Source organism: Neophocaena asiaeorientalis, unplaced genomic scaffold, assembly GCF_003031525.2.
Source record: "Neophocaena asiaeorientalis asiaeorientalis breed wild unplaced genomic scaffold, Neophocaena_asiaeorientalis_V1.1 scaffold733, whole genome shotgun sequence".
In the NCBI taxonomy this organism is placed as follows: Eukaryota; Metazoa; Chordata; class Mammalia; order Artiodactyla; family Phocoenidae; genus Neophocaena; species Neophocaena asiaeorientalis.
This window is the reverse complement of record NW_020172687.1, coordinates 31,724-56,523: the sequence shown is the minus strand read 5'-3', so window position 1 is coordinate 56,523 and position 24,800 is coordinate 31,724. Positions and strand designations below refer to the sequence as shown.

The 24,800-nt window shown below is 37.2% G+C and overlaps 1 protein-coding gene across 11 annotated transcripts in view; it reads left to right on the top strand.

Moving 5' to 3' along the window:
- Positions 1-22,242, top strand: part of DRAM2 (DNA damage regulated autophagy modulator 2) — a 22,642-nt gene extending 400 nt beyond the window's left edge. The window contains exons 2-12 of one of the 11 annotated variants that reach the window (XM_024739928.1): positions 31-156; positions 361-406; positions 786-908; positions 1,862-1,925; positions 6,815-6,959; positions 10,550-10,617; positions 12,489-12,628; positions 18,900-19,077; positions 19,590-19,672; positions 20,656-20,748; positions 21,257-22,242. In XM_024739928.1, coding sequence (XP_024595696.1) covers positions 6,829-6,959; positions 10,550-10,617; positions 12,489-12,628; positions 18,900-19,077; positions 19,590-19,672; positions 20,656-20,748; positions 21,257-21,364 — 801 coding nt within the window. In that variant the 5' untranslated portion in view covers positions 31-156; positions 361-406; positions 786-908; positions 1,862-1,925; positions 6,815-6,828 and the 3' untranslated portion in view covers positions 21,365-22,242. Of the gene's footprint in view, positions 1-30; positions 163-360; positions 407-782; positions 909-1,861; positions 1,926-6,814; positions 6,960-10,549; positions 10,618-12,488; positions 12,629-18,899; positions 19,078-19,589; positions 19,673-20,655; positions 20,749-21,256 lie in introns of those variants that run through there. The other 10 variants (XM_024739926.1, XM_024739925.1, XM_024739924.1 and 7 more) reach the window with 10 other exon arrangements.
- Positions 22,243-24,800: the final 2,558 nt, after the last annotated feature.

Genomic DNA, 24,800 nt, shown 5'->3' with positions numbered 1-24,800 from the left:
TACGTCCGGGTTCTTGCTCTCTCCCCCCAGCTGCCCTCCTCTCCGCGCCCCGTTTGCCCCAAGCCCGACCGAGCTCTGCCTCTCGCATCTTTTCCCGGCACCAAACAACGCGTTAATCCAGCTCTTCGTCCAAGTGCTTCGCGCTTCCGGAAGAAGGTAGCGGTGAGTGTAAATAATTCTTTGGTTTTATTTGTTTTAAGCGGTTACTGAGAACCTTAGCCCCAGTCCCACGAAACACTGTGGTTGAGTATGCATTCCCTTTGTCACTCCTGGGCTCAGATAACGTTTTGCGGGGTGGGGGGGAGAAGGGGGAGGAAGGTTTGAAATTGAGATATGTGGTGACCTTGTGTTTACTCGAAGCTCAAGTCTACGCGGAGTTTTGTCGCGGGAAGCCCAATACAGAAAGGTAAATGGCTGGTCCTTTGTATCCTCACAACCGTGCTTACATTAGGATACATTTACAAAACACCACATTTTCCTAGTTCTCCCAATTTAAATTTGTAAATCAGTACCCAAATGCAGCTCTAATTTGCCGTGCATCATCAGATTCTCCCCGACTTCTCTCCTGTAACATTTGATCCAACTTGTAAAACAGTTACTTAATTTTCTAGACTATTTAATTTTTAACCGTTACGAGAATATTACATTTGTTAGAAGGCCAAATTAGAGTTTAGAAAAATAACCGTTTACTATTATGCTTTGCATTGGGCATGATTCTGTGTACCTAGGGCTTTATTTCTTCACTTGGAATATCCAGAATTTACTTTTTTATTGTTCCTAAGCAGTCACCACTTAGAGGAGAGAGCGTAAGGAATTCATCTTTTCACTGGTGGCATTTAAATATTTGTGAAATTCGAAAATTGTAACTGCAGTTCTGATTCACAGATCTTCAAGGAAAGCAGAGATAGGTGAGAGATGCAAGAACATTTTGTTAAACACTTTCACTACTATATGAAGGTTATTCCTGCATATTTTCAAGTATCTTGAAAGGTTTCTTAAATTGTTAACCATTAAAATTCTAATTTTGCTTGGCTGGCACTTAGCCAGCCAAGCTTCCAGCTTTCCAGTGTGATGATACATAGGCAATAGTAGTCTTCCTCACCTAGTCGGTGCACTTAAATTTCTCAGTAGTCCTTAGCAAACTGGTAAACTATTTCAAGCCCTGCTTTTCCTCTAAATTGTCAGTTTAGATAACTAGAACCCTCAAAGCCTAAGGAGATAGGAATCCAAGATGATTCATATAAACAAAGAATGAAGTGTTGTCATTCTCCATCCCTGTGGCTAATTGTGGTTGTACAAATCACCTTTCATTATTATATTGTATGCTTACTCTGTACTACTCTAAGGAACAGAGCTACCTTACAAATCAGAATACTGAAACTCAGAGAAGCTAAGTAACTTGCCAGAAATCATACAGCTGGGATGTGATAAAGCTAGGATTTGCACTTAGATAAATCTGATCTTACAGCTGTGTTCCTTCCATTGCATCACAGGGACTAGTCAGTGCTTTATTTGGCTTAATAATAAGCTATCATTCTTTCCTCATTATTGTCTTTCCTTCTGTGGGAAGGAACTCAGTGTTTTTCATTTTATTTTATCCTTTTTGAGATCAGCGAAAGATGTCTAATGTGAGAAAGGATGAGAAAATTGATATCCCAGATTTAAAATATTATTTAATTCCAGATGGTACATCATTATAAAATACACAAGTGTCAACTCTTTAAAGAAAAAGAGAAAACGTTAATAATGCTATAGCATAGTGTTCTATCCATGAACAATATTGGTGCATTGACTTGAAATTTTACGTTTTAAAAGCCTGTGGGTCGAAACAACCTCTATTTTCTTTGTGTGTGGATTTCAGGATTTACAAAAGGTGCAGTTTTGGGCAGATTTGAAGACTGGTATTTTGAGAACTTGTAAAACAGGTAATTTGTCTTTTACATTCTAAAAGAGGAACAAACATTTATTGACCACCTATGAGAGCATCTTTACATATATTATCTTATTTAGTTCTTGAATAAACCTCTCTGAAGCGGGTATTATTTTAGACCATTTACTGAAAGTTACCGGTATCAGCAATGTGTTTAGGTTCTTTACTTGTGCTATGTCAGTGTAATTCCTGCAATAATTATCCAGCTTAGTCCAATAGAACTTTTCCACGATGATGGAAATGTACCATATTTTCACCATCCTATATGGTAGCCACTAGACACCTGTGGCTTTTGAGCACTTGAAATGTGTCTAGTACAACTGAGGAACTGAAATTTTAAATTTTATTTTATTTTAATCAATTGAAATTTTAATTTAAATAGCCACATGTGGCTAGTGGTGACTATATCAGACAGTGCAGCTTTTACCAATAATATTATTGCCATTTTTCAAAGGAGAAACTGGTTCAGAGAAATTAATGAAGTTTGCCCAAGTTTGCACAATTTTATTTAAAAAAACGTTTTTGAGCAGAAAAATGTTTTAGGACTGTTAATTTGGCAGTGCACATAGAATGGATGAATGGGAAGAAAAAAATAGGCCAAGAGAATTGAGAATCTGATTTGAGTGTTTACACTGGCAACTAGGAAGAAGAATGGTTGCCAATGACTGAAGGTAGAAATGCCGTCATTTAGTGACAACATGTGAGGGCTTTGGATGAGAAAACCTAAGGTTACTCTGAGGCCTTAGAATCTGGATAGTCTGGAAAAACAGTAGTACGAACAGATCTTCCTCCACTTACAATGGGATTATGTCTCAATAAACCCATTGTACGCTGAAAACATCATAAGTTGAAAATGCATTTAATACATATAACCTACAGGAACATGGTAGCTTAGCCTAGCCCTCCTTAAACTTGCTCAAAACACATTAGTCTACAGTTGGGCAAAATCATCTAATACAAAGCCCATTTTATAATAAGGTGCTGAATATCTCATGTAATTTATTGAATTCTGTACTGAAAGTGAAAAACAGAATGGTTGTCTGGGTACAGAATGGTGGTAAGTGTATCGGTTGTTTACCCTTGTGATTTTTGTGTCTGCCTGGGAGCTGCATCTCGCTGTCACAAGAATATTGTACTGCATATCACTAGCCTGGGAAAAGGTCAAAATTCAAAGTAAGGTTTCGATTAAATGTTTATTGCTTTTGCATCATCATAAAGTGGAAAAATTCTAAGTTGAACTGTCGTTAAGTTGGGGGTCTCCTGTACTGAAATGGAAAAATAATGAACCTTTTTGGGGTTTACGAGAACTTGGTTTGGGTTATTGAGTAATTTTTGTGAGCAAGTCCCTCTTCTCTGCTTGGGCAGAGAAGTGAAATCCCTCACCAAGGATTTTATCCACTTCAGACACCCTCCCAAACTTTTATACTCTAGAAGATATTGAGCTGTAAGAGATGTGCAAATCAAATGTTCTCAGAGGAAGGGGTGTTTATTTCCAGATGCAAAGGGATTAGGGAAGGTTGTGTGTGGAAGATGGTATTTCAGCTTGATTTTGAAGAATAGGAAGGATTTGGACATGAAAAAACAATTAAAGGAAGAGGTCATGTGGGAATTCCCTGGTTGCCTCATGGTTAGAATACCCGGCTTTCACTGCTGTGGCCAGGTTTAATCCCTGGTCGGGGAACTGAGATCCCCGTGAGCTGTGTGGGGTGGCCAAAAAAAGTAAAATAAAATAAAATAGGCTCTCCCATTCTCCCTAGAGGAAGACAGTGCTTTCCCCCAACTTTGAAATGAACCATTGCCTACTTGTCCCTCCAGTGAAATCCTCCGACATCTATCTCTACCACTCCTACTCTCTTCTCTGACATTATCTACTATTCTGGAACCTGGCTGGGACCATTCCTTCCAACATACCTGGGACTAATGCGACCCACAGAATTCTGGGAGTTGTAGTGTTTGTGTCTTTGTTTTAAAAAAAAGAGGTCATACTTCTAGCAATGGGGTGGACAAAATGTCTTGAAAATCCCTTTTGCCAAAACACCGAAATGCTGAATATATTAGCCTTGTAAATGCATAGCAGTTCACGTAGGAAAGAAACAAATTCTCAGGACTAATAAGTCGAAGAGAGCTGACACCAGAGTAGTAAACCAGTAGTGTGTCTCTTTTGGGGCCTTTGAAATAAAGTACAATCAAAGGTAAATGATAAGCTCCCCCTGCTCACCACCCAAGGTAGAGAGATAGAATTCATACCCCTTTGACCTCCCAGGTGTACAACTTCCAGAGACACTATTCACATGATACAGTTTGTGTAGATGATGCCTGTGTGTCAGGGGATGACTTTTCCATAAAAAGTAAAATGTAAATATTTCTACTTGAAATTGTACAACTCATGGCCTTGGAGAACCACCTCCCCCCAAAGCCAGGACGCTCAAAAATCTATACACTCAATGAAAGGTGGGCTAGGAAAAATATCTCCTTCCTGGCAAAGGGGGATCACAAAGAAATTTGTTCATTTTCACCACAGCTCCAGGTGGGGGAATAAAGATACCACATAAGAACTTGAAACTACAGGGCCTGTCATCACTCAGATTCATGGTTCAAATTTACTTATCTACATGGTCTAAAAAACCTGGAAGCCAAGAAATTAAAAGTCGGCCCGGGTTCATAATGTGCCAGAGTGCTTGGCAAAAGTAAATACAGACCCTCCCTGGAATGATTCACCCTTAATCTAAGCCTCTTAGAATACTCCCAGTTAAGATCATCCAAACAGGAGCTCATAGTCAAAAACAGAAAAACACATGTACAAGGGCTGGCAGAACCAACAAATAAGGAACTAGACTCCTAAAGATTTTAGAATCGAATTTATCAGAAACAGGGCTTCCCTGGTGGCGCAGTGGTTGAGAGTCCACCTGCTGATGCAGGGGACACGGGTTTGTGCCCGGGTCCAGGAAGATCCCACATGCCACAGAGCGACTGGGCCCGTGAGCCATGGCCGCTGAGCCTGCGCGTCCGGAGCCTGTGCTCCGCAATGAGAGAGGCCACAGCAGTGAGAGGCCCGCATACTGCAAAAACAAAAACAAAAACAACAACAAACAAAAACAAAATAACATTTAAAGAGATGAAAGGAGAAACATGAAAGATTTTAGAAGTTAATCAAAATTTATTGAAATTGAGAATTATTGTCCCAGAAACTTATGTTGGGGAAAGTCCTATAGGAACTTGGCAAGGAACTGTCATGATTAGCTAAACAGAAGAGTAAAATTGATGGAATGTTAAGGGCTGACAGAAAAAAAAAAAAAAAACGGAAAAGAGGAGATTATGACAATTCAGACAGGAAATTACTCAAATCAAGTGTATAATGGTGACTTTAGGGATAAAGGAAAAGAAACTTATTTGGCAAGATTTAAATGTACATATTTTAGCAGCAAGTCAGATGATCAGAGTAAATGACAAGTACAAGTCAAAAATGGCTGAGGTTTTATTATCTGGAAGGTCAGTCTGAGATGAGGAAGCTGAGCTCATTGGAGGATTGTGGAGATTAGAATTGTAAGTTTTTACAGAGTCCTTGGGAAATACTAAATTTCAGTCCATCACACTATGAAAAAATACTCCTCCAAATACGAAATTATTTTCACATGTGTAAGAGTAATTTCTTATAATTTGAAAATATTTCTGTATTTATTCTTTTTAATTAAATGCATGAAAATACATTAATATTTTCTAATTCATATTATTGACCTCTTATTACTTATTAACATTGTCAGTCTGGAATTTAAGGGAGGAAATGGTGATAAGTGGTATGTGTATATGTAGGCCCTTTCAAGTTTATCGAGGAAGATAAAACCAAACAAGCGAGTAACAGTTAAGTGTGATGAATGACCTGGTTGGGAAAGTGAGCCTGCTGTTGGGAACAAAGCAGGTACACAGCGGAAGCTAGAAGAGCTGAGGCTTGAAAATGTATAGCAGTTAACTGGTGGTAGTGGGGCAGGAGGGGTGACACCACAGTAGTCTAGTCATCCAGGCAAAACAACGTGCACCAAGTTTCAAAGGTGCACAAGAGGGCATGACACACTTGATGATCTGAAAGAAGTTTTCTGCGGCAGTATAGCATGGTGATTGGTGTTAGACTGGAACTGCCTGAGTTTGAGTCTTGTCTCTACTGCAGCCCTATGACCTTGGGCAATTCTCTTAACCTCTATAATTCTGTTGTGAGGAGTAAATGAGATCATGTATTTAAGGTGTTTAGTAGCCTTGCTGACACAGTAAACACTGTGCTTTTGTAATGATGATGAAGATGATGATAGCTAGGGCAAGGAACTAGGAGCAGACACAGAACTGGCGGGAGAGGAATACAGAACGGTTAAATAGAGATTGGACAACAAAAAAGACCTTATAGACATGTTAAGGAGGAAGGACAATTTATAAGGGCATACGGGAGGCACTAAAAGGTTCTTTGGAGGAGAATAAAGTGGTCAGGTTGGTATTTTAGAATTAGAAGGTTCATTCTGATTTTAAAGTCAAGTCTAGGTGGTTATAATAATTATCTGGTCAAGAAATGATGGTGGTTTAAGTAGGGTAGTGGCAGTGAAGATGGAGGGAACGGGTAGATTTGAGGAAATTTAGGAGGTGGAATAAACAGTCCTTGGTACTTGGTTATGTGTGGAAAGATGGGGGAGAAAGATAGTGTCTAGATATGGCAAGTGGGTGAATCTTGGTTCCATTAACTGAGAAACTGAAGGAGAGCAGGTGTCAGTAGATGGTGTGGGGGCCGATGAGAAGTGAAACAGCTGAGGATGGTAAGTACAAGGTTGTGGGATGGGATGGCTAAAGTAGAATAGATGAAATACGCGTGAATAATCTTTTCTAATTTGTTTTTCTCTGCTTCAGGAGACGTGTTTGAGATGTGGTGGTTTCAGCAAGGCCTCAGTTTCCTTCCTTCAGCCCTTGTAATTTGGACGGCTGCTGCTTTCATATTTTCATATATCACTGCTATAACACTTCACCATGTTGACCCTGTTTTGCCTTATATCAGGTCAGTGAAATGTATTCTTTTATGGAGAATGGTATGTCTCATTCATATTTTAACATTGAACCCAACATTCAATTTTAACATTTTAAAATTCAACTTTTATGTTTGATATTACAACAGTGAAAGGAACATAAAAAGGAAGTTGTATTTGCCTCTTTCTATGTGATAGAGAAATGTGGAGACAGAGGGCTAGGGTTCAGTTAGTGAATTGTGACACCTCAGTGCCTTGTCTTCCAAATAACTATTTGAGGTCTCAGAAGATAGAATTGGAATTATTCTCCCCTTACCATTAAAAAATGCTAGAGCAACGATAATAATATTAAAAAATAATGGTAATGACAAACATTAATTGATCCACTTACTGTGTACAAGGTAATGTTCTAAGCATTCTTCAGGTCTTAAATAATTGAATCCTTACAGCCACCCTTTGAGGCAGGAACTATCACCCCCAGTTGGTAGAGGAGGAAATAAGGTCCAGGGAGATGAAGTTGTTTGTCCAAGGGCACATGACTCAGTAATTAATGGAACCAAGATTCAGTTTGACTGGGCCATTTGATTCTAGAGACTGTGCTCTTACTCTTTTTTTTTTTTTTAACATCTTTATTGGAGTATAATTGCTTTACAATGGTGTGTTAGTTTCTGCTTTATAACAAAGTGAATCAGTTATACATATACATATGTTCCCATATCTCTTCCCTCTTGCATCTCCCTCCCTCCCACCCTCCCTATCCCACCCGTCCTGGCAGTCACAAAGCACCGAGCTGATCTATGACATGTTGCCTAGATCTTTCTGACACATTAAGTATCTAAATTTATTGATAATAGTTTTGAAATTTCAAAACTACTCATGATGTAAGTATGGGTACTCAATTGCATGTGCTATGTCCATAACCCTCTTCCCCCCCCAATTATAAAGGCAATATGTGCTTATTATAACAAATTTTAAACACTATTAGAGTGATTATAAAAATAAAAAGTGAAAGACTCTTCCAGCCTCCCTCTAGTTCCTGCCCTTCCAGAGGTGATAAATGGTTTGGTTGATTTCCTTCCAGAGTTTGGTTTGTTTTGTTGTTTGTTGTAGTTGTTTCATTTATTTATTTGTTTACCTTCTGAAAAATAACCTTTCCAACACAGAAAATAGTGAACTTTTAAAGGATGATAAACCAAAAGGCTAAATTTATCTTTTTTAAATGTCAAGAAGAGGTCAGGGCATTGCCATTACATTTGTTGTTACCACTATGGTATGGCGTAGCACAAAGGACACCAACAAATTGAGTCCACTTTGGGAAGATTTACAAAATCCAAAGATATTTTAGAATTTAAGTTTCCAGTTCTAGGAATAATTTTGATAAGTAGTCACCTCTGTTTACCACTCTGCTAGAGGGACATGCAGCTTAAGGAGCCAGTTCATTCTTTAGTAACTCCAGGAGAGCATACATATTCCTGAGCATCCTTCAGCATTTTTATTTCCCCTTAGAGAACTTGTCTGTTTGAGTTCTTTTTCACTTTCAGTTCTCTAATGGTACTGCATGTGATTCTCTGATCGATATGACCCCAGGCACTTCCTTTTCTGTCTCTGTCCTTCTACCTTTTAACTTTTTTGCAAATGAACTTAGTATTGTTGCACGGGGAACTTTCTCCAACATTCTAATATATTTAAATTCAGTGGTTGAGTTAGACTAGATACTCTGCAGAATTCCTTTCAGTTCATAGACCCTACCTAAAAGGCTTAATTATTAAAGTCCCCAAAAGACATAACCAAATATAAATTTCACTTCAAAGACAATTCACAATTCAAAGACAATTCCACTGCAGGTGTGCTTCAGGTGTTCTCTTAGTTCAAGTAGTGAATGCTCAAGTAGGGTGCATGAGGCTAGCCACTGGGGCATAAGAAGAATTTTTTAGAACTTCTATGTATTTTTTATTTCAAAATATTTAAACTTACATTTGGGAATTCCCTGACAGTCTAGTGGTTAGGACTCCACACTCTCACTGCTGAGGGCCTGAGTTCAATCCCTGGTCAGGGAACTAAAATCCCACAAGCCACTCGGTGCGGCCAAAAAAAAAAAAACCTATTTAAACTTATATTTAATATATGTATAATAATATGATAAATAACATATAATGATGATCAGACAATTTTTTTTTTGACGGTGTGTGATCAAAATAGTTTGATGACTACTGGGTTGAAGTGCAATGCTGATGGGTGTTTTCACTTATAGGCCAGTTTGTCATTCCGATCCAGAGCGCACTTAGCCAGCCATCTTGGAAGTGCGTGCTGTTATTTACTTATGGGGTAATCCAAAACAGGAGCATCATTTGGAATATGACTGTTAAAATTATGGATTTTTTTTCTGATTATAAGAATAATACATAGGCATTATTCTTGAAAACTTGAAAGGTAGAAGGAACAACAACAACGAAACATAATCCCCACTCCCTGAAGATGATCAAAGAGTAACAAAATCTTTTGTGTCTGAAGAAACATTTTAGAGTGGGAAGGAGCAATCCTTAGAATTCATATTTGATGCTTTACTTTTCCCAAACCTAATCCAAATGTTTGCCAAATCTTATTGATTCCTTAGCGGATATGACTTTCTATTTCTTTTTTATTCCTATTACATTGTCTGAGTTGAGATCCTTCTTACCTCTTTCCTATAGTACTTCAATTTGAGGCTAAAGACTTTGTCTTTTTAATCTTTTCAGTAGTTTGAGAGAAGGGGAAGGAACTGACATTTACTGGGTGTCTCTTGTGTGTCTGCTGCTGTGCTAGACACTTCACATGCACGACCGCAGTTTTGTTTCCTCACGTTGATCTGATGAGGCTGGGAGGGAATTGATAGCCCCATTTCATAGATAGGGAACCATCTTAGGTATATAAAAGAATGTTCTCAAGGTTCCCCAGTTAGTAGTAAATGGTGGGCTATTAATCAAGATCTGTGCGTTTCACCCTGTGCTGAAAGACAGGCATGTAACAGACACATTGCAGCACAGCATGATCTGTGATTTTAATAGAAGTCTGGACTGAGAGCTGTGTGAGTCAGCAAGGCTGTCTTGAGTGGAATCTCTAGAAGGGTAAGGGCTTGGTCTCTTGTACTTACCACTGTGTTCCTGTCCCTAAAATGCTGTCTGACAGTGCTGGTAGGTGCTTGATAAATATTTTTTTAAATTAATCAGGAAACGATTGGGTGTTAATTGAATTATAGGCAGAAATAACAGATGCCAAAAGAATCATGAAAGGTCCTTTGGTGTTTAGGGAATATTCAGGTGAGACAGGTAAACGTGCCGCCTGACTGGTATAAGTTAATAACGCAGCCTTAACATAATAAGGATAGCTTTTTTATCAATTCACAGTGATTTCTATTATGTGAAAAAGAAATAACCTTAAGTGATATAAGAAAAAAGTGAACAAGGCAAGTATTGCGAGCTCAAATTATCATGTTCTTATAAAATCATGTAAGAGTTGAGCTCATAGATTTATAAAAAGATAAAGGATTTGAAATAACCCCTTTTGTTTCTTATCCCTTAGAAGAAATACATGTGTATACTAAATCTAATATGAGAAATCCTCATACCTTTTTTTTTTCTTTCAGTGACACTGGTACAGTAGCTCCAGAAAAATGCTTGTTTGGGGCAATGTTAAATATTGCTGCAGTTTTATGTAAGTAGTGAGAGTGGTTTTAACAATCAAAATTAATAGCTGAACTGCCCTTTTCTTCTTTCAACACTGTTGGGTTATTTATTTTACTTTCTAGTTACAATTGAAGGAATGTTATCACTAAATCATTGATCACAGATATGTTTCTTTTAAAGTAAAAATAATTTCTAGAAATGCTAAATTATGGAAATCTTTTAAAAATACCTATAAGGCTATTTGACTACTATAGAAATAGAACTTGTAAAGTATACCCAAATATACTTGCTTATAGAGGTTGTAAAGTATAACCAAATATTCCTTGAGGCCCTAAGTGGATTTCTTAAGCAACCAATAAAGGACAAAGAGCTGTAAACACACTGACCACAGCTGACCCCAACAAAATTCCTTTAAGATAAACACTTCAGAAGTTTGAGAATAGCTGTGGAACCATGTTTTGATTTTTGAGTGATATTCTAATGCCAAAGAAATTGAGTTCTACTACAGTATTTTACATTCCTGTTCATTATTTTTTGAAATTAATTAATTTATTTATTTAATTTTGGCTGTGTTAGATCTTCGTTGCTGCACGCGGGCTTTCTCTAGTTGCGGCTAGTGGGGGCTACTCTTTGTTGCGGTGCGCGGGCTTCTCACTGCTGTGGCTGCTCTTGTTGCTGAGCCTGGGCTTGAGGCACATGGGCTTCAGTAGCTGTGGCACTCAGGCTCCATAGTTGTGGCACACAGGCTTAGTTGCTCCACGGAATGTGAGATCTTCCCAGACCAGGGATGGAACCCGTGTCCCCTGCATTGGCAGGTGTATTCTTAACCACTGCACCACCAGGGAAGTCCCTGAACCAATTTTTTTATTAATGGTTTACTAAAATAATACTTCTTCCATCAATCGTGATTGTTTAAAATGTTTGCATTTTTCCATATGATGTTTATTATTTGGTCAGGTCAAACATTGAAGTTAAAAAAATGATTCTTAACCATTAAGGACGGTCAAGTGGGTTTTATTTTTCTGTGTAACTGACTGCTATATCTGATTGAGCCAAGTTGTAGTAATTTGAAATAAAATGAAATGGGAGCAAGGCAAATAATCCTTTGGTGTTTTTTGCCTTTCATTTTATACGTGTTCTAGAACTAATTACTTTAGACTTTAATGCTAATCATATAGAATATTTTGTGCTTTATGTAAAATTTATTTCTAGAGATTTTCAGAAAACATCAAACTTAATCTCTTAAATTTTTGCTAAATTTTTAAAAAATAAATAAATAAATTTATTTATTTATTTTTGGCTGCATTGGGTCTTCGTTGCTGCGCGTGGGCTTTCTCTAGTTGCGGCGAGCGGAGGCTACTCTTCATTGTGGTACGCAGGCTTCTCATTGCGGTGGCTTCTCTTGCTGAGGAGCATGGGCTCTAGGTGCACAGGCTTCGGTAGTTGTGGCATGCGGGCTCAGTAGTTGTGGCTCGTGGGTTCTAGAGCACAGGCTCAGTAGTTGTGGCACACAGGCTTAGTTGCTCCGTGGCATGTGGGATCTTCCCAGACCAGGGCTCCAACCTGTGTCCCCTGCATTGGCAGGCAGATTCTTAACCACTGTGCCGCCAGGGAAGCCCTTTCCTAAATATTTTTAATATGAGGGCTACGGGAGGCAAACGACTTGCTCAGTCACACAGAGGTAGCAGTAGTTTCACAATGCAACCTTAAAAGTTCTTTAAAATCTACAGCCGTTTTTTTTTTTGTTTGTTTGTTTTTTATTGTTTTTTCTTTTATCAGATTAGCTTTAAAAGGAAACTCTATGTTTCTGGATAGCCGTGACCTTTGTGAGCTCTTTATTGGCAACTTTATTCCTTAGTTATTTATTACTTTGTTGTTTTTCCAATTATCTCTTCCCAGGCATTGCGACCATTTATGTTCGTTATAAGCAAGTTCATGCTCTGAATCCTGAAGAGAGTCGTATCATCAAATTAAACAAGGCTGGCCTTGTACTTGGATTACTGAGTTGTTTAGGACTTTCTATTGTGGCAAACTTCCAGGTTTGTGTTTTAGCTCAGCACAGGTATTTTCCTGAAGTACATAAAAATACATGCTAAGAAAGAAAACCTGAAAGATTCAGTTACATGTAGTTATTGTTTTTTGCCTTAACAAAATGGAATCCACTGCCTTTAAATTACTTGACCCTCTTAGAAATTAGAAAAATTCATTCTCAGTAATCTTCTGAACAAATACAAATTATTATAACTTTTTAAAGATCCTCGGGACTCTTTACTTACTAGATTCTTTATTACTACTTAGTTGGAGATTACTCTAAGACCAGAGAGAATTGACATAAATTATAAGTGACACAATTACAGACTTAAACTCTTTTTTTATTATGCCTAACAAGTTACACTCATTTACCTCTTTTATATTCTTGTTTAGATGTTCCTGTTTATTGCCTGCATCCCTAGGTGCCCAGCCACTTAAATGAGGAAGTCAAGGGAGGAGCTGTAGCTTTTCCAGTTTTTTTCTCAGGGAATTCTTTATGTTAAGGTAGCAGTCAGCCTTCAGCAAATATTTGTAAAGTCTCCACGTTCCTTTCTACTGACGTTCTTTCAGAGGAGTCTTTGGTAATACCAGCTGCATCCTAAGCATATGGTGCTTTTTTTATTAATCCCTGCAGCCTTTAGAGTTTCAGTCTGTACATTTGGTAACCTGTTTCGACATCTAGTAACTATCCAGACATACAGACACACCCTCATCATACAAATACATGTATAAAGGCATATTCCGTCTCTCTTTTTTATTCAAGGTTCTCCATTCCTATAATGCTTCTGATTGAATGCTCCTCTTTTTCAGTTTTTTAGTAATGGTTAATACTAGTAAACTCTATAAGTATAATTCAAGTGGATATTAGGGTAATGCTTGCTGCTATAACAAAGTCCAAAATTTCAGTGGCTTAACACAATTGAAGTTTGTTTAATTTTTATTGGAGTATGGTTGCTTTATAATGTTGTGTTAGCCGCCACTGCACAACAAAATGAATCAGCCATACACATACAGCACAATTGAAGTTTATTTCTTACATACATGCATCCAGTGCAGGTATTTTTGGTTGATAGATGGCCTTCCTCCCATGGTGATTTAAGGCCCAGACACTGTCCATCTTTGCGCCCTGCAATTCCCTAAAACTCTGTGGTCTTCTGCATCTAGCTGCCTGAAACAGTCAAAGAGAACATGCACAATTCACCCCTACTTCTTAGAAACTTGGACCTGGCAATGACTCGCATCATTCCACTGACATTCCTTTTTGCTAGATATAAGAGGGGCTGGGAAATGTAATCTTGCTGGGCATCAGTTCCCAGGGCAACTCTATACTATGGAAGGGACACAAAAACTTTTGTGGACAACTAGCTAGCTGTCTACCACAAATAGGGTCCTGCCTTCCCTAATCAGTTTGTATAGCTCAGTGTTTAAAAAATGCACTTGGAGGTTTTTAGTATATGCATAGTGATTCTTTGCTCCAGTTATCCCTTGATCAGTTTAACAATATCTCTCATGACTGTATGGTAAAAATGGATTCCAAAGTGACCTCCACATATAGCATACTACTCCTGTTAGTAACTGATACTTTTTTACACAGTCCAGTAAATTCCAATGGCAGTTCCTAATAGCACCCATTGCAAATTATTGCTGGACCCTATTTATAAGCAGACCCTGTAGCATTACCTACATATCAAACAGTTCTCCTTCCTTCCTTTCTAATGTAAACTTTCACTGCTTATTTAAAGTGGTGAATGCATTGTCTCTTTCTCCTGTCCCCACTTCTCTCTTGCAGAGACAAACTCTAGTTGATTCATACATGGAAAAATTGTACACAAACCAGGTCTATAAATGGTTTACAGTTAGAGAGCTTAACTTGGAAGAGAGGCAAGCACTTTGTTTTAAAGTAGGGACTTGTTGGTTTTATCTCTTAAATATTTCTTGAAAACATCTGCTTCTCTCTATTTTCATTTCTATTGTCTCTACCATCTCCTTCTCAACCAGTTTAGATTTCATCACCTCTCCTCTGGATTACTGCCCTAGCCTCCCTAATAGTTCCTCTGCATTCACTGTTACATCCCTTTAATTTGATGCCTCAGCCAAAGTAATCTTTTGGAAATATATGTACACCTCATTCTGTTTCCTTGTACTGCTGTTTAAAGCTCACAGGTCCAAGGTCACATGAAAAGAGATAGAATCAAGAGAGCAAAAAATAATTTGTTAAACTGCCAAACTGCTTAATTAACTCAGAGGTCTTTTGTGATCTGGCTACTGTCTGGCCTCATTCTACATCATTCCCCTCCTAATATTGTACATAACACGGGTCTGTGTTCCTTAAATAAGACCGGTTTACTCTGTTTCATACATTGTTTCTTCTGTTGCACATTCCACAGCCCCAAGCCTAAATAGATGTAGGCAGACTATTTCCTCAGGGAAGTCGTCTTTTTTTGTCAATAGATTTCCTCCTATATATTTCAGGTTTTCTTTCTTTGTGTTCTCCAAGCCTCTGGAAACTAATTCTGTGCAGCACTTCTTATAGTCTAATTTTTTATCTATGTTTTTTAGATTTATTTAAAAAATTTTTAGTTGATATATTTCCACTAATTATAGCTCAGTGGTTTTGTTCACCATTGTATATCCAGCACCTAACATAGTACTTAGCACAAAAACGCTGACTTAAAAAAATACATATTTCTTTGAAAACAAGTGTATATAAAAACACGCAGCAAGGGACTTCCCTGGGGACCCAGTGGTTATGACTCCGCACTTTCACTGCTGAGGGCCCGGGTTCAGTCCCTGGTCGGGGAACTAAGATCCTGCAAGCCGCACAGCCATAAGGAAAAAAAACATGCAGCAAAACAAATATGTGTCCTCAGTGCCTAGGAATATTTCCCTTCCTAATGTCTACTGAAATAAAAACGTACAACGAGAGGGATGTGAGTTGCAGTTTTATCTGGGGACTTACTGAGGACGATAGCCCGGAGGTAGCCTCTGAGATAGCTCTGAGAGACTGGTCCAAAGAGGTTAAGGGGGGAGGTCAGCATATATGTGTTATTGGAGAAAGGGTACGTGCTGTCAAACACACATCTCAGTAGAAGGTCTCTGCTAGTCACAAGGCACAGATATCTTAGTTAATGATTTTAGTGCTTTTCTAAGTATGGGAAGATGCAAGAAATTGGGTTCATAAAATTGTCTCCTGAAAACATCTAACTGTCTGAAGGCCTGTTCTGCCACTTTCCACAGAGCAGAGTGCCTCATTCCTGATCTCTGCCCTGAGCTCCTTTCAGAGTATGTTGAAGGTCAATGACTACCGTGGCTAATGACTCAATCCTTGTAGGGCCAGATGGCGAGTGACATTCTTTAGTTGGCACTAGGATATTCATCCTCAAGGAAACTTGAAAGGGATAACTAGGCAGAAATCTATGTTAATTTTCTAGGGCTGTCATAACAAAATACTACAATTTGGGTGGCTTAAAAATAACAGAAATCTATTCTCTCAGAGTCCAGGAGGCCAGAAATCTGATATCAAGGTGTTGGTAGGGTTGGTTCCCTTTTGGGGGCTCAGAGGGAGAATCTATTCCATGTCTCTCTCCCAGCTTCTAGTAATTCTTGACATTTCTTGGCTTGTGGCAGCATAACTCTATAATTTATGCCTCTGTTGTCACATGGCATTCTCCCTTCCTAGAAAATTTATCCTCATGGAGACTTTGGAAGGAATAAAGATTAGTTCTTAAATTTCATTAACTGCTTTTAGGTGAAGATTACAGGCCACTCAATACATAGTTTTTAAGTTCTATAGCAAACATTTGCCCCTGACCACACATATCTCTGTAATTTCTCTTTGTCAAAGAATACATTTTTGTCTTTGTTAAATGATATATTTTTAAAGAAGATAAAATCGTGACTTTTGTACATGTCAAAGATTGTATTTAATTTATTAATGAGAGGAATAGTACGTAATACAAACCACTTCAAAAGAGAAATCAAAGTACCACACATTTATAGTCAGATAAGGAATGCTCAAATGAATTTACAGATAGATGCAAAGCTAGCAAAACTGGTCATTATTCACAGAGTGATAGTCAATTTCATTCAATAGGACACAATATGCATTTCTATTCATATGGATTATTTGTGTTATTATGCATTTTCAATAAGTTAACTTTTGTCTATACACATAATATCCATCATTGTACAAGGTCTCTCTGCAAAATAGCCTAATCAAAGACAAGTAAAATTCACACTTCTGTAGAACCATTCCCAGAGGCTCTAATATTCCATTGAAAGAATAATCTCTTGCCCGTTTCAAGATCTTTTGCTGTTTTCCTAGTCTCCAAAATGACAAAATTGAGTGGATTAAGCAGAAGTGCTGGGCAGTTAAAACCAGTTTTATATACCTCTCTTTTGATTATAAAAATACAGTAGTAAATGCTCTCCATTCTTTATTTTTCTTTTTAACTACAGGATTTTGTTGATGGAACTGTGTACTGATCACATGTGGGCATTGGTCAGGCTATATCTGTACTTAGCTTCATCAATATATGAATGAAAAACATTGCCTGCCATTTCAGTAAACAAAGGGTATTGCAGCCATCAAACCACTACAGCCACCCGGGCAGTGAGCCCTGAGGAAACTCAGGATGGAGACAGATGGGTGGCCTGCAGCCACCCACCAACGGTGCACCCTGAGGGGACTCAGGATGGGGCTGGATACTGGCCCTAGACAGCTAAGGTGCTTATCAATGGAATGATTTCAGTGAGCCCCGACTCTTGCATCTTCCCAAACAGAAAAGCACAAAATTAATTTGAGATACCTGGTTTTCTTTAATTAACAGTAATCTTCTTTGTTATAAAACTCCTATATGTCCTGGCTCCTTCCTTTTGTCTTGAAGCAGTCCCTTAGAGCCATGTGAGAGGCTGCCTCTTGGGCTTGAAGTCTTCAGAAAGTCTGCCAAATAAAATATAATTCTCAACTTTTAGGTTGTGTTTTTTTTTCTCTTCAGTCGACAAATATATGCGAGAATATTTTTAAGGAGAAAAATTCACCCATGTTCTTGCTCTTAGCCCTAAAATAGTCAGTTTCATTTTTTGCAGCCTTTATCCATATATCTACATATATAGGTAAATTCACATGAACCAAGAAGATATTACCATTTTGTATTATGTTTTATGGGTGCTGAATGTTTTTTTTTCTTTGTTACCCAGAGTGGTAGTAACAATGACTTTTTTCCCCTTCCCAATGCTCATAACTTATTGCCAGTTAAAACACCCCAAACCTTATCGAAGTAGCACTTTCTCTCTCCAAAAGGAAACCAATGCCATTGGCAAATAAATTGTTACCTTTTCTTTTTTTTTTTTTTTTTAACATCTTTATTGGGGTATAATTGCTTTACAATGGTGTGTTAGTTTCTGCTTTATAACCTTTTATTTCTTTATACTAGAAATTTCTTGCACCTTCAACTAAAAAAGTGGACTCTATGTGAATTAGCACAGTTGATTGTAGAAGGAGGGAACCAACCCCTAACCTAACCTCTCTTCTCCTGTTACCTTCGTCATACCCTCTTTACCAAGTGCTGCATAGTACCTTCTCAAGCAAATGACATACAGACAGCATCAGTTTAGAAAAATACAGTTCAACCAAAGGCCTTTGATAGTAGAATTTTTGGTGAACTACTGTCATCACTTTTAAACAGGGACATATAGAGTAAAATGTAAATGGATACTGATAAGAGTAAGGCAAAGGAAAAAAATTAAAAAGTGAAAACAAAGAGTAAGGTAAAGGAGAAGATAACTACAATTTATGGTAATCCCTCATTGTATAATTTATCAAAACCAATCAAACTAGAGACAAGGGGGGATGTTTTAATTTCTTGAGCCTTTAAATTGCATTTAGATTTTAATTAGGTTTAAGTTGAGACTCCCTACCCTCTGCATTCCCAAGCATCCTAGTCTTCTTTAACTTGTTCTACTCTTTCTATAACCCATATCACCATTTAGTATACTATGGAATTTACTTATTTCTAAAATTTATTATTTAATGTGTAAATGAATAATTACTATCATGTTTTCAGTAGTAGCATATGAAGTAATATGGATTACTGTAATTCTCAGGCTTATGCTGAGTACTGAGGGAAAATTACTTCAGGAAATAATTTGTAGAATCTGCAGAGCTTTTCCATTCAGTGAATGTCCTATTGAAATCACTGGGCTTGTGCTTTTAAATATTGTGTTGTCGATGCGTTTGGGGTTTCTTTTATTTACTTATTTCTTCCTTTTACTTCTCAGAAAACCACCTTTTTTGCTGTACATGTATGTGGAGCTGTGCTCACCTTTGGCATGGGCTCATTATACATGTTTGTTCAGACTATCCTTTCCTACCAAATGCAGCCCAAAATTCACGGCAAACAAGTCTTCTGGATCAGACTACTGTTGGTTATCTGGTGTGGAGTAAGTGCATTTAGCAGTATCCTTTGCTGTAGAATGTGGCTACACTTGGAATTGAATAACAAAACTTAAGTGAACATTGTTGGCATATCATAAGTAGGCCTTTTGTGGGTGATATTCTTGGGTTTAGTAAACCCTAAATTAAAGAATTTGAAACGTGAAATTCAAATTTTTACATGGGACCTAGTGACTGAGCTAGAAACAAAGATGATGTCTAGCCTAATCATACTTACTTCAAAGACAGGAAGGATTAGTTAGTGCCCTCCTTGAGAACAATTATGTAGCAAAAGCTTATGATAGAACTAATGAATTATTGAGCAAAGAGGGATTGACTATGCATCATAGTAATCTTCTGGGCACATTTTAAATTTTACTACTGCCATGTAACATGATGTCTTCAAGAAATGGGTTTGGACCTTGGAAACAAATGTATGTGTAATCGTTTTATATCTTTAAAGAGATTTTTGTTTTGTTTTAAATTAAACTTACAGGTCTTCCCTGAGATTCTTCCTTGACTTACTTTTTTTACAGTGCTGACTTGTTCATCACTTTTGTACAGTGGCAGTTTTGGCGCTGATATAGTACAGAAACTCCATTGGAATCCTGAGGACAAAGTAAGAACTGAGAGTCTATAAAACTTAGTTTTATAGTAAAGATGACTGTTTTGGTTGATTTTGATGTATTTTTCATTTCACTACTAACAATAAAAGTTTTTCAGTAGAAAAATCGGTGATGTCTTAGGATTATTTTCTATAAATGATAGAGTTTATGTAGAACCATCCACATTCTCCTGTCACTTTGTGGTCTGTGAACATTTTCAAAATCTGAAGAGAATTGTGATGGCAAAGAGTTTTCTCAGAAATTGACTCCTCTAAAGGTGGATATAGTATGCAGTATACCTGACTGAAATCTTTTATTAGTAGAATACTTGTTTTCTGAATTGAAAAAAATTTCTTTTCCTACTTTTTGTTATCTGGAAGTTTATTATTATGGACTCTGCATTTGGGTTCCAATATAGTGGATATCTGAATGGACATAGCATCTCTGATACTGAGAAAAAGCGAGGTGGGACATATGCTTGAATAGGTAATAAGATGAGTCCATCTGTTTTCACAAACCACTCAGGTGGCATTTTATTTTAAATTATTTTTAAAGAATCAGCCCTAGATAGGACATGTTTGTGAGAATGACTAAATGAAATAATTTACTAGGTTCTCCTAATTAGAATCCATATATTATTTAATGCTCAAAAAATAGCACTAAGTTTATCATGAGCATCGTTTACTTAAACTTTTTTTAGTGGCATTTAATGACTCGTGGCTTTGGGAAAGGTAGTAACTTCTTGGTTGTAGAGTAGAAGTTCTCCTGTCTTAGTTATTCGAATGAAAATTTTATTTGCTGTGGATGAAACTATGATAGATCATTTAGGACTATTTCTAATGTCTGCCTTTAATTCTAGAGATATGTTAAATAAACCAGGGGTTGATATTCAGAACGCAGATTGGTTTATAAATATTACAGGTTTTTTATTTGAGAAAAATTATAGCTCATTTGAATGAAATTTCATAGAATTATTCTTTTTTTGTTGTCACTTAAGGGTTATGTGCTTCACATGATCACTACTGCAGCAGAATGGTCTATGTCACTTTCCTTCTTCGGTTTTTTCCTGACTTATATTCGTGATTTTCAGGTAAGAAAATGTAGAATTAGATTTATGCAGTCAAACCTCCTTCAGGTGGAATAAGAAAGCTTTCTATAGCAACTCTTGCCTTTTCGAAAATTAACTTCTTAAGCAGTGATGCTGGAAGAGGAACTTCTCAGGTGAATTGTTTCTGTGTTTCGAGAAATAGTGTTTTGTTAGCAAGGTCCAGTCTTGAAAATAGGGTTGTAAAACAACTGAATTTGCAGAAATTCAGAGAACTTTTATCAACTCTGCCTACATTTACATAGGCCATCCTCAACATTTAGTTTTACCGATTCCTCATAGAAACCAAAGAACACCAAGGAACTTCTGAGGAAAGAAGCTTATTTTTCCCATTTCTGTTGGTACTACAGCAGTACAACAGCTGTCTGTCTCTTGTTACTCATTAGAATTGATTTACATTCCTAATCCCAAAAGGTATTCCTCAGAAAATATTGAACATGTGATCTTTCTTTAAGGAGCAAACTTCTGTATGTAACGTTCTTTTCTGTTCCAGAAAATTTCTTTACGGGTAGAAGCCACTTTACATGGATTAACCCTCTATGACACTGCTCCTTGCCCTATTAACAATGAACGAACACGGCTACTTTCCAGAGATGTATGATGAAAGGACAAAATATACCTATGGTGATTATGATTCTCAGGGATTGGGGAAATATTCATGAAAGTTACTTATTCTGCTCTGAAATTTTCAACCAGTTAATCAAGGCTGACAGTGATATCAAAGAATCCTGATAATCAAGAGACATGAATTAAGCCATTTGATGTTGTTTTAAAGGATATCTTCAAGAGGACTGTGAAAAAACATTTATGCCTATACTTTTTTATCCCAGAAAATAAAACCAAAGGACTACAAAATTGTAGATTTTTTTCTACTTTTTTAAGAGAAACAACCAGAAGTGCACCAAGCAGTCTGCAAAATCCAGCTTTTCACATTTTAAAAAACATTACAAATCATATTTTGTTTGGAGCACTTATGTGAGATATGTTTCAGGACCCCAAATAATCAGCAGTGCTCAACAGCTCCTTTAAAATTGGGTTTTGAAGTAATAGTTTTACCATATTAATACATTTCTTATAGTCTTTATAAAATTTATTTCGTCTGGAATCCAACTTTAAAGGGAAGCAGACCTGAATTCATGTGAGCACTTTTATTGCTTAAGCTTTGCACAAGAGATTCTGTAGATATTGATTTGATTCCTGCCACAAGGCCAGATAGTATGCTAACTGGTGTATACCCATGCTTGTGACAGTTTTACGAAGCTTAGTCTCTGATATGAGATTTTAATTACTAATGAATGAGAAAAGTAGCTATAAGTAAATTTACTCCAGTTGTGTTTTGCATAAGACAATGGTTAGTGTTCCTACACAAGTCTGAGAAGTTTGTGAATAACAGTAAGTATAATTAAAATAAAAGTCACCTCAAACTGCACTCAAGAGTGAAGATTTTCATTTATAGCAAATTATAATTACTTGAAAAAGCAGCCTTGAACAGGCAAATGGTGAGACTTTTTTAATGGGATGTGATCTTTATATTATACAACCCAAATTCTAAAGGACAATATCAGCAATCCAGAAAAACTAGGTACAGTATAATTGTGATACATGCATCTACCAAAATAATTTTCTTTCTCTCTGGTCATGCAAGTGATTGGATAGCTTCTACTTGGATCCTTACCTGTGCAGATAGAGAATGGTTTATAGATGCCAGATAAAATTCAAAAGAAGAAAATGCTCATCTGGAAGTGCCCAGTGACAAACTGGTTTGCAAAAGAATCTCTGACGAAGATTAACAAGTTTTATCTTTTTAGAAGAATTGGGTCCATAGCCAGAATAAAAGATAGTAAGAAAAAGTTTAAAGTGTGAGAGGGAGCAATTTTAGGAAAAATGGTTATATGGTGAAAACGTAGATCTCAATTATGAAAAGGTTGCTAGTTATAGGACTCTAAATAGTATTTCTGAAGACTTCTGGACTCATAAGAGAGAAAATGGAATAAAATACTGTTTAGCTGTTTCAAGCAACAGTGAACATGGGAGACATTTCAATAAACATTGATTGAAATCTGGCATCACTAGAAAAAAGTTGTCAGTACAAACCATAAAACATTTTTATCATGCCTCAGAAAATCATGGTGCAACCACATGTGGGAAACAGCATCTAGTCCTGATTGCTGTCCCTCAAGGAAATGTAATTCCAAGTTGTGAAGGACCATGGTATGGTAAGAGGGAAATTGATAGAATCAAAGTTGATAAGATTATAAATTATGTGTGGGGGAGATGGCACAGGGAAGCACATGGACTTGTACATCCATACTAGAATATTAGACTTAGAGGTACACTAACAACATTAAATTATTTTAAAACAAAAAATATTACTTGGATAGTATTTTAATTCCATTATTTAACTTTTACTTTTAGAAATAGCATGGGCTGAAAATATGAATAAGTTCAAAAAGCGATTATAAATAAAGAGATTTTTGAATGTGCCTTCATCCCTCATCTTAAGGCTGAATTAGTGGAAGACAACCATATCCTACCTCAAAATATGCCTTGCCACCACTGTCAGATATAGTAGCTTGGATGAATGGTTAAGGTAGTTCAATTCAATCAATTTTGTTTTGAATGTTTGGCCTTTAGAATAGGAGGTTTTAAGCTGACAAAATTAGCAGATATTTCCTATGTCCTTGGAGACACAGCAAGACTGCATTTCCCTCTTAATTAAGTATAGGCATAAAACCAAATTTTAGCCAGTGAAATGTAAATGAAATGGATGCGTTTGCTATTTTCGTATTAAGGTTTTGAAAAACAGGAATGCTCTTTCCCAGTTTTTTCTCTTTACACCATTTGTATATTGATGACAACAAGATTTTTAGGAAATGGGCAGAATCACACGTAGGAGCTTGAACTAGTCCACTTTTTTTTTTTTTTCCTGCGATACGCGGGCCTCTCACTGTTGTGGCCTCTCCCGTTGCGGAGCACAGGCTCCAGACGCGCAGGCGCAGCGGCCATGGCTCACAGGCCTAGCTGCTCCGCAGCATGTGGGATCTTCCAGGACTGGGGCACGAACCCGTGTCCCCTGCATCGGCAGGCAGACTCTCAACCACTGCGCCACCAGGGAAGCCCAAACTAGTGCACTTTTGATCAGATTTTAGAATACCAAACTAAAGCTCTAACATAATTTAAGAACTCTGTTTTTGTTTATCCTAATTCCTAAGATTATATTGTATATTTCTAGAATAGTGTCATATTGTAAATGCGCGATGGATTTATGAATGAGAAAGACAACTTTTCTTGTCTCTTGTGCAGTGTTCTGTACAGATTCACTGTGAAAGGAAGTTGAGTAAATGTTGGATTACTGTCCTTAATCTTGCCTTTTTTCAACCAGCCAGAGTGCTGGTTTTAGAAACAGCGTGCTCATTTATTAAGAAGACAAGAATGTAGAATAGACCTAAAACAAAGGAAAACTCTTTCTGAGGCATTATCGGTCTTAACAATGTAAACAGTTGTATCCTCCAAAAGGCATGGTAATCTGAAATAGAGTTCACCTGAGAGTTCACCTACTCAGAAGGCCTGATCGGAGTATAAAGAGAATGCCTCAGAAATTCTAAAATATGCAGTTGGAATGTAGTGCAGAGGGAAATTCCCCATGTTTGGATAGCTGGCAGCTCAACTGAAAAGCACAAAGGTTCCAGTAGCATCTCACAATGACCAGATCCCAATCCCTGCTGAAAGGAAATCCTGTTCACTTCAAATGTTTGAAGCAAGTAATAAAGTGAATCAAACTAGAACAACAACAAAGCTTATCTCCACCTCAACTGCAAATCATATTAACTCAGCCTCCCATTCTATAAACGTGACAAAAAAACAGGCATGACCCTTTTGAGAGGCAACTATTATTTTTACACCTACTGTTCTTTTATAGAAAATGTGCAGCATACAGTAAGAAATTATAAAGACATGCAAAGGAGCAGAAAAGTTTGATCCAGACAGGAAATAGTCAATAGAAGCAAACTCAGATTGCCCAGGTGTTGCAGTTATCA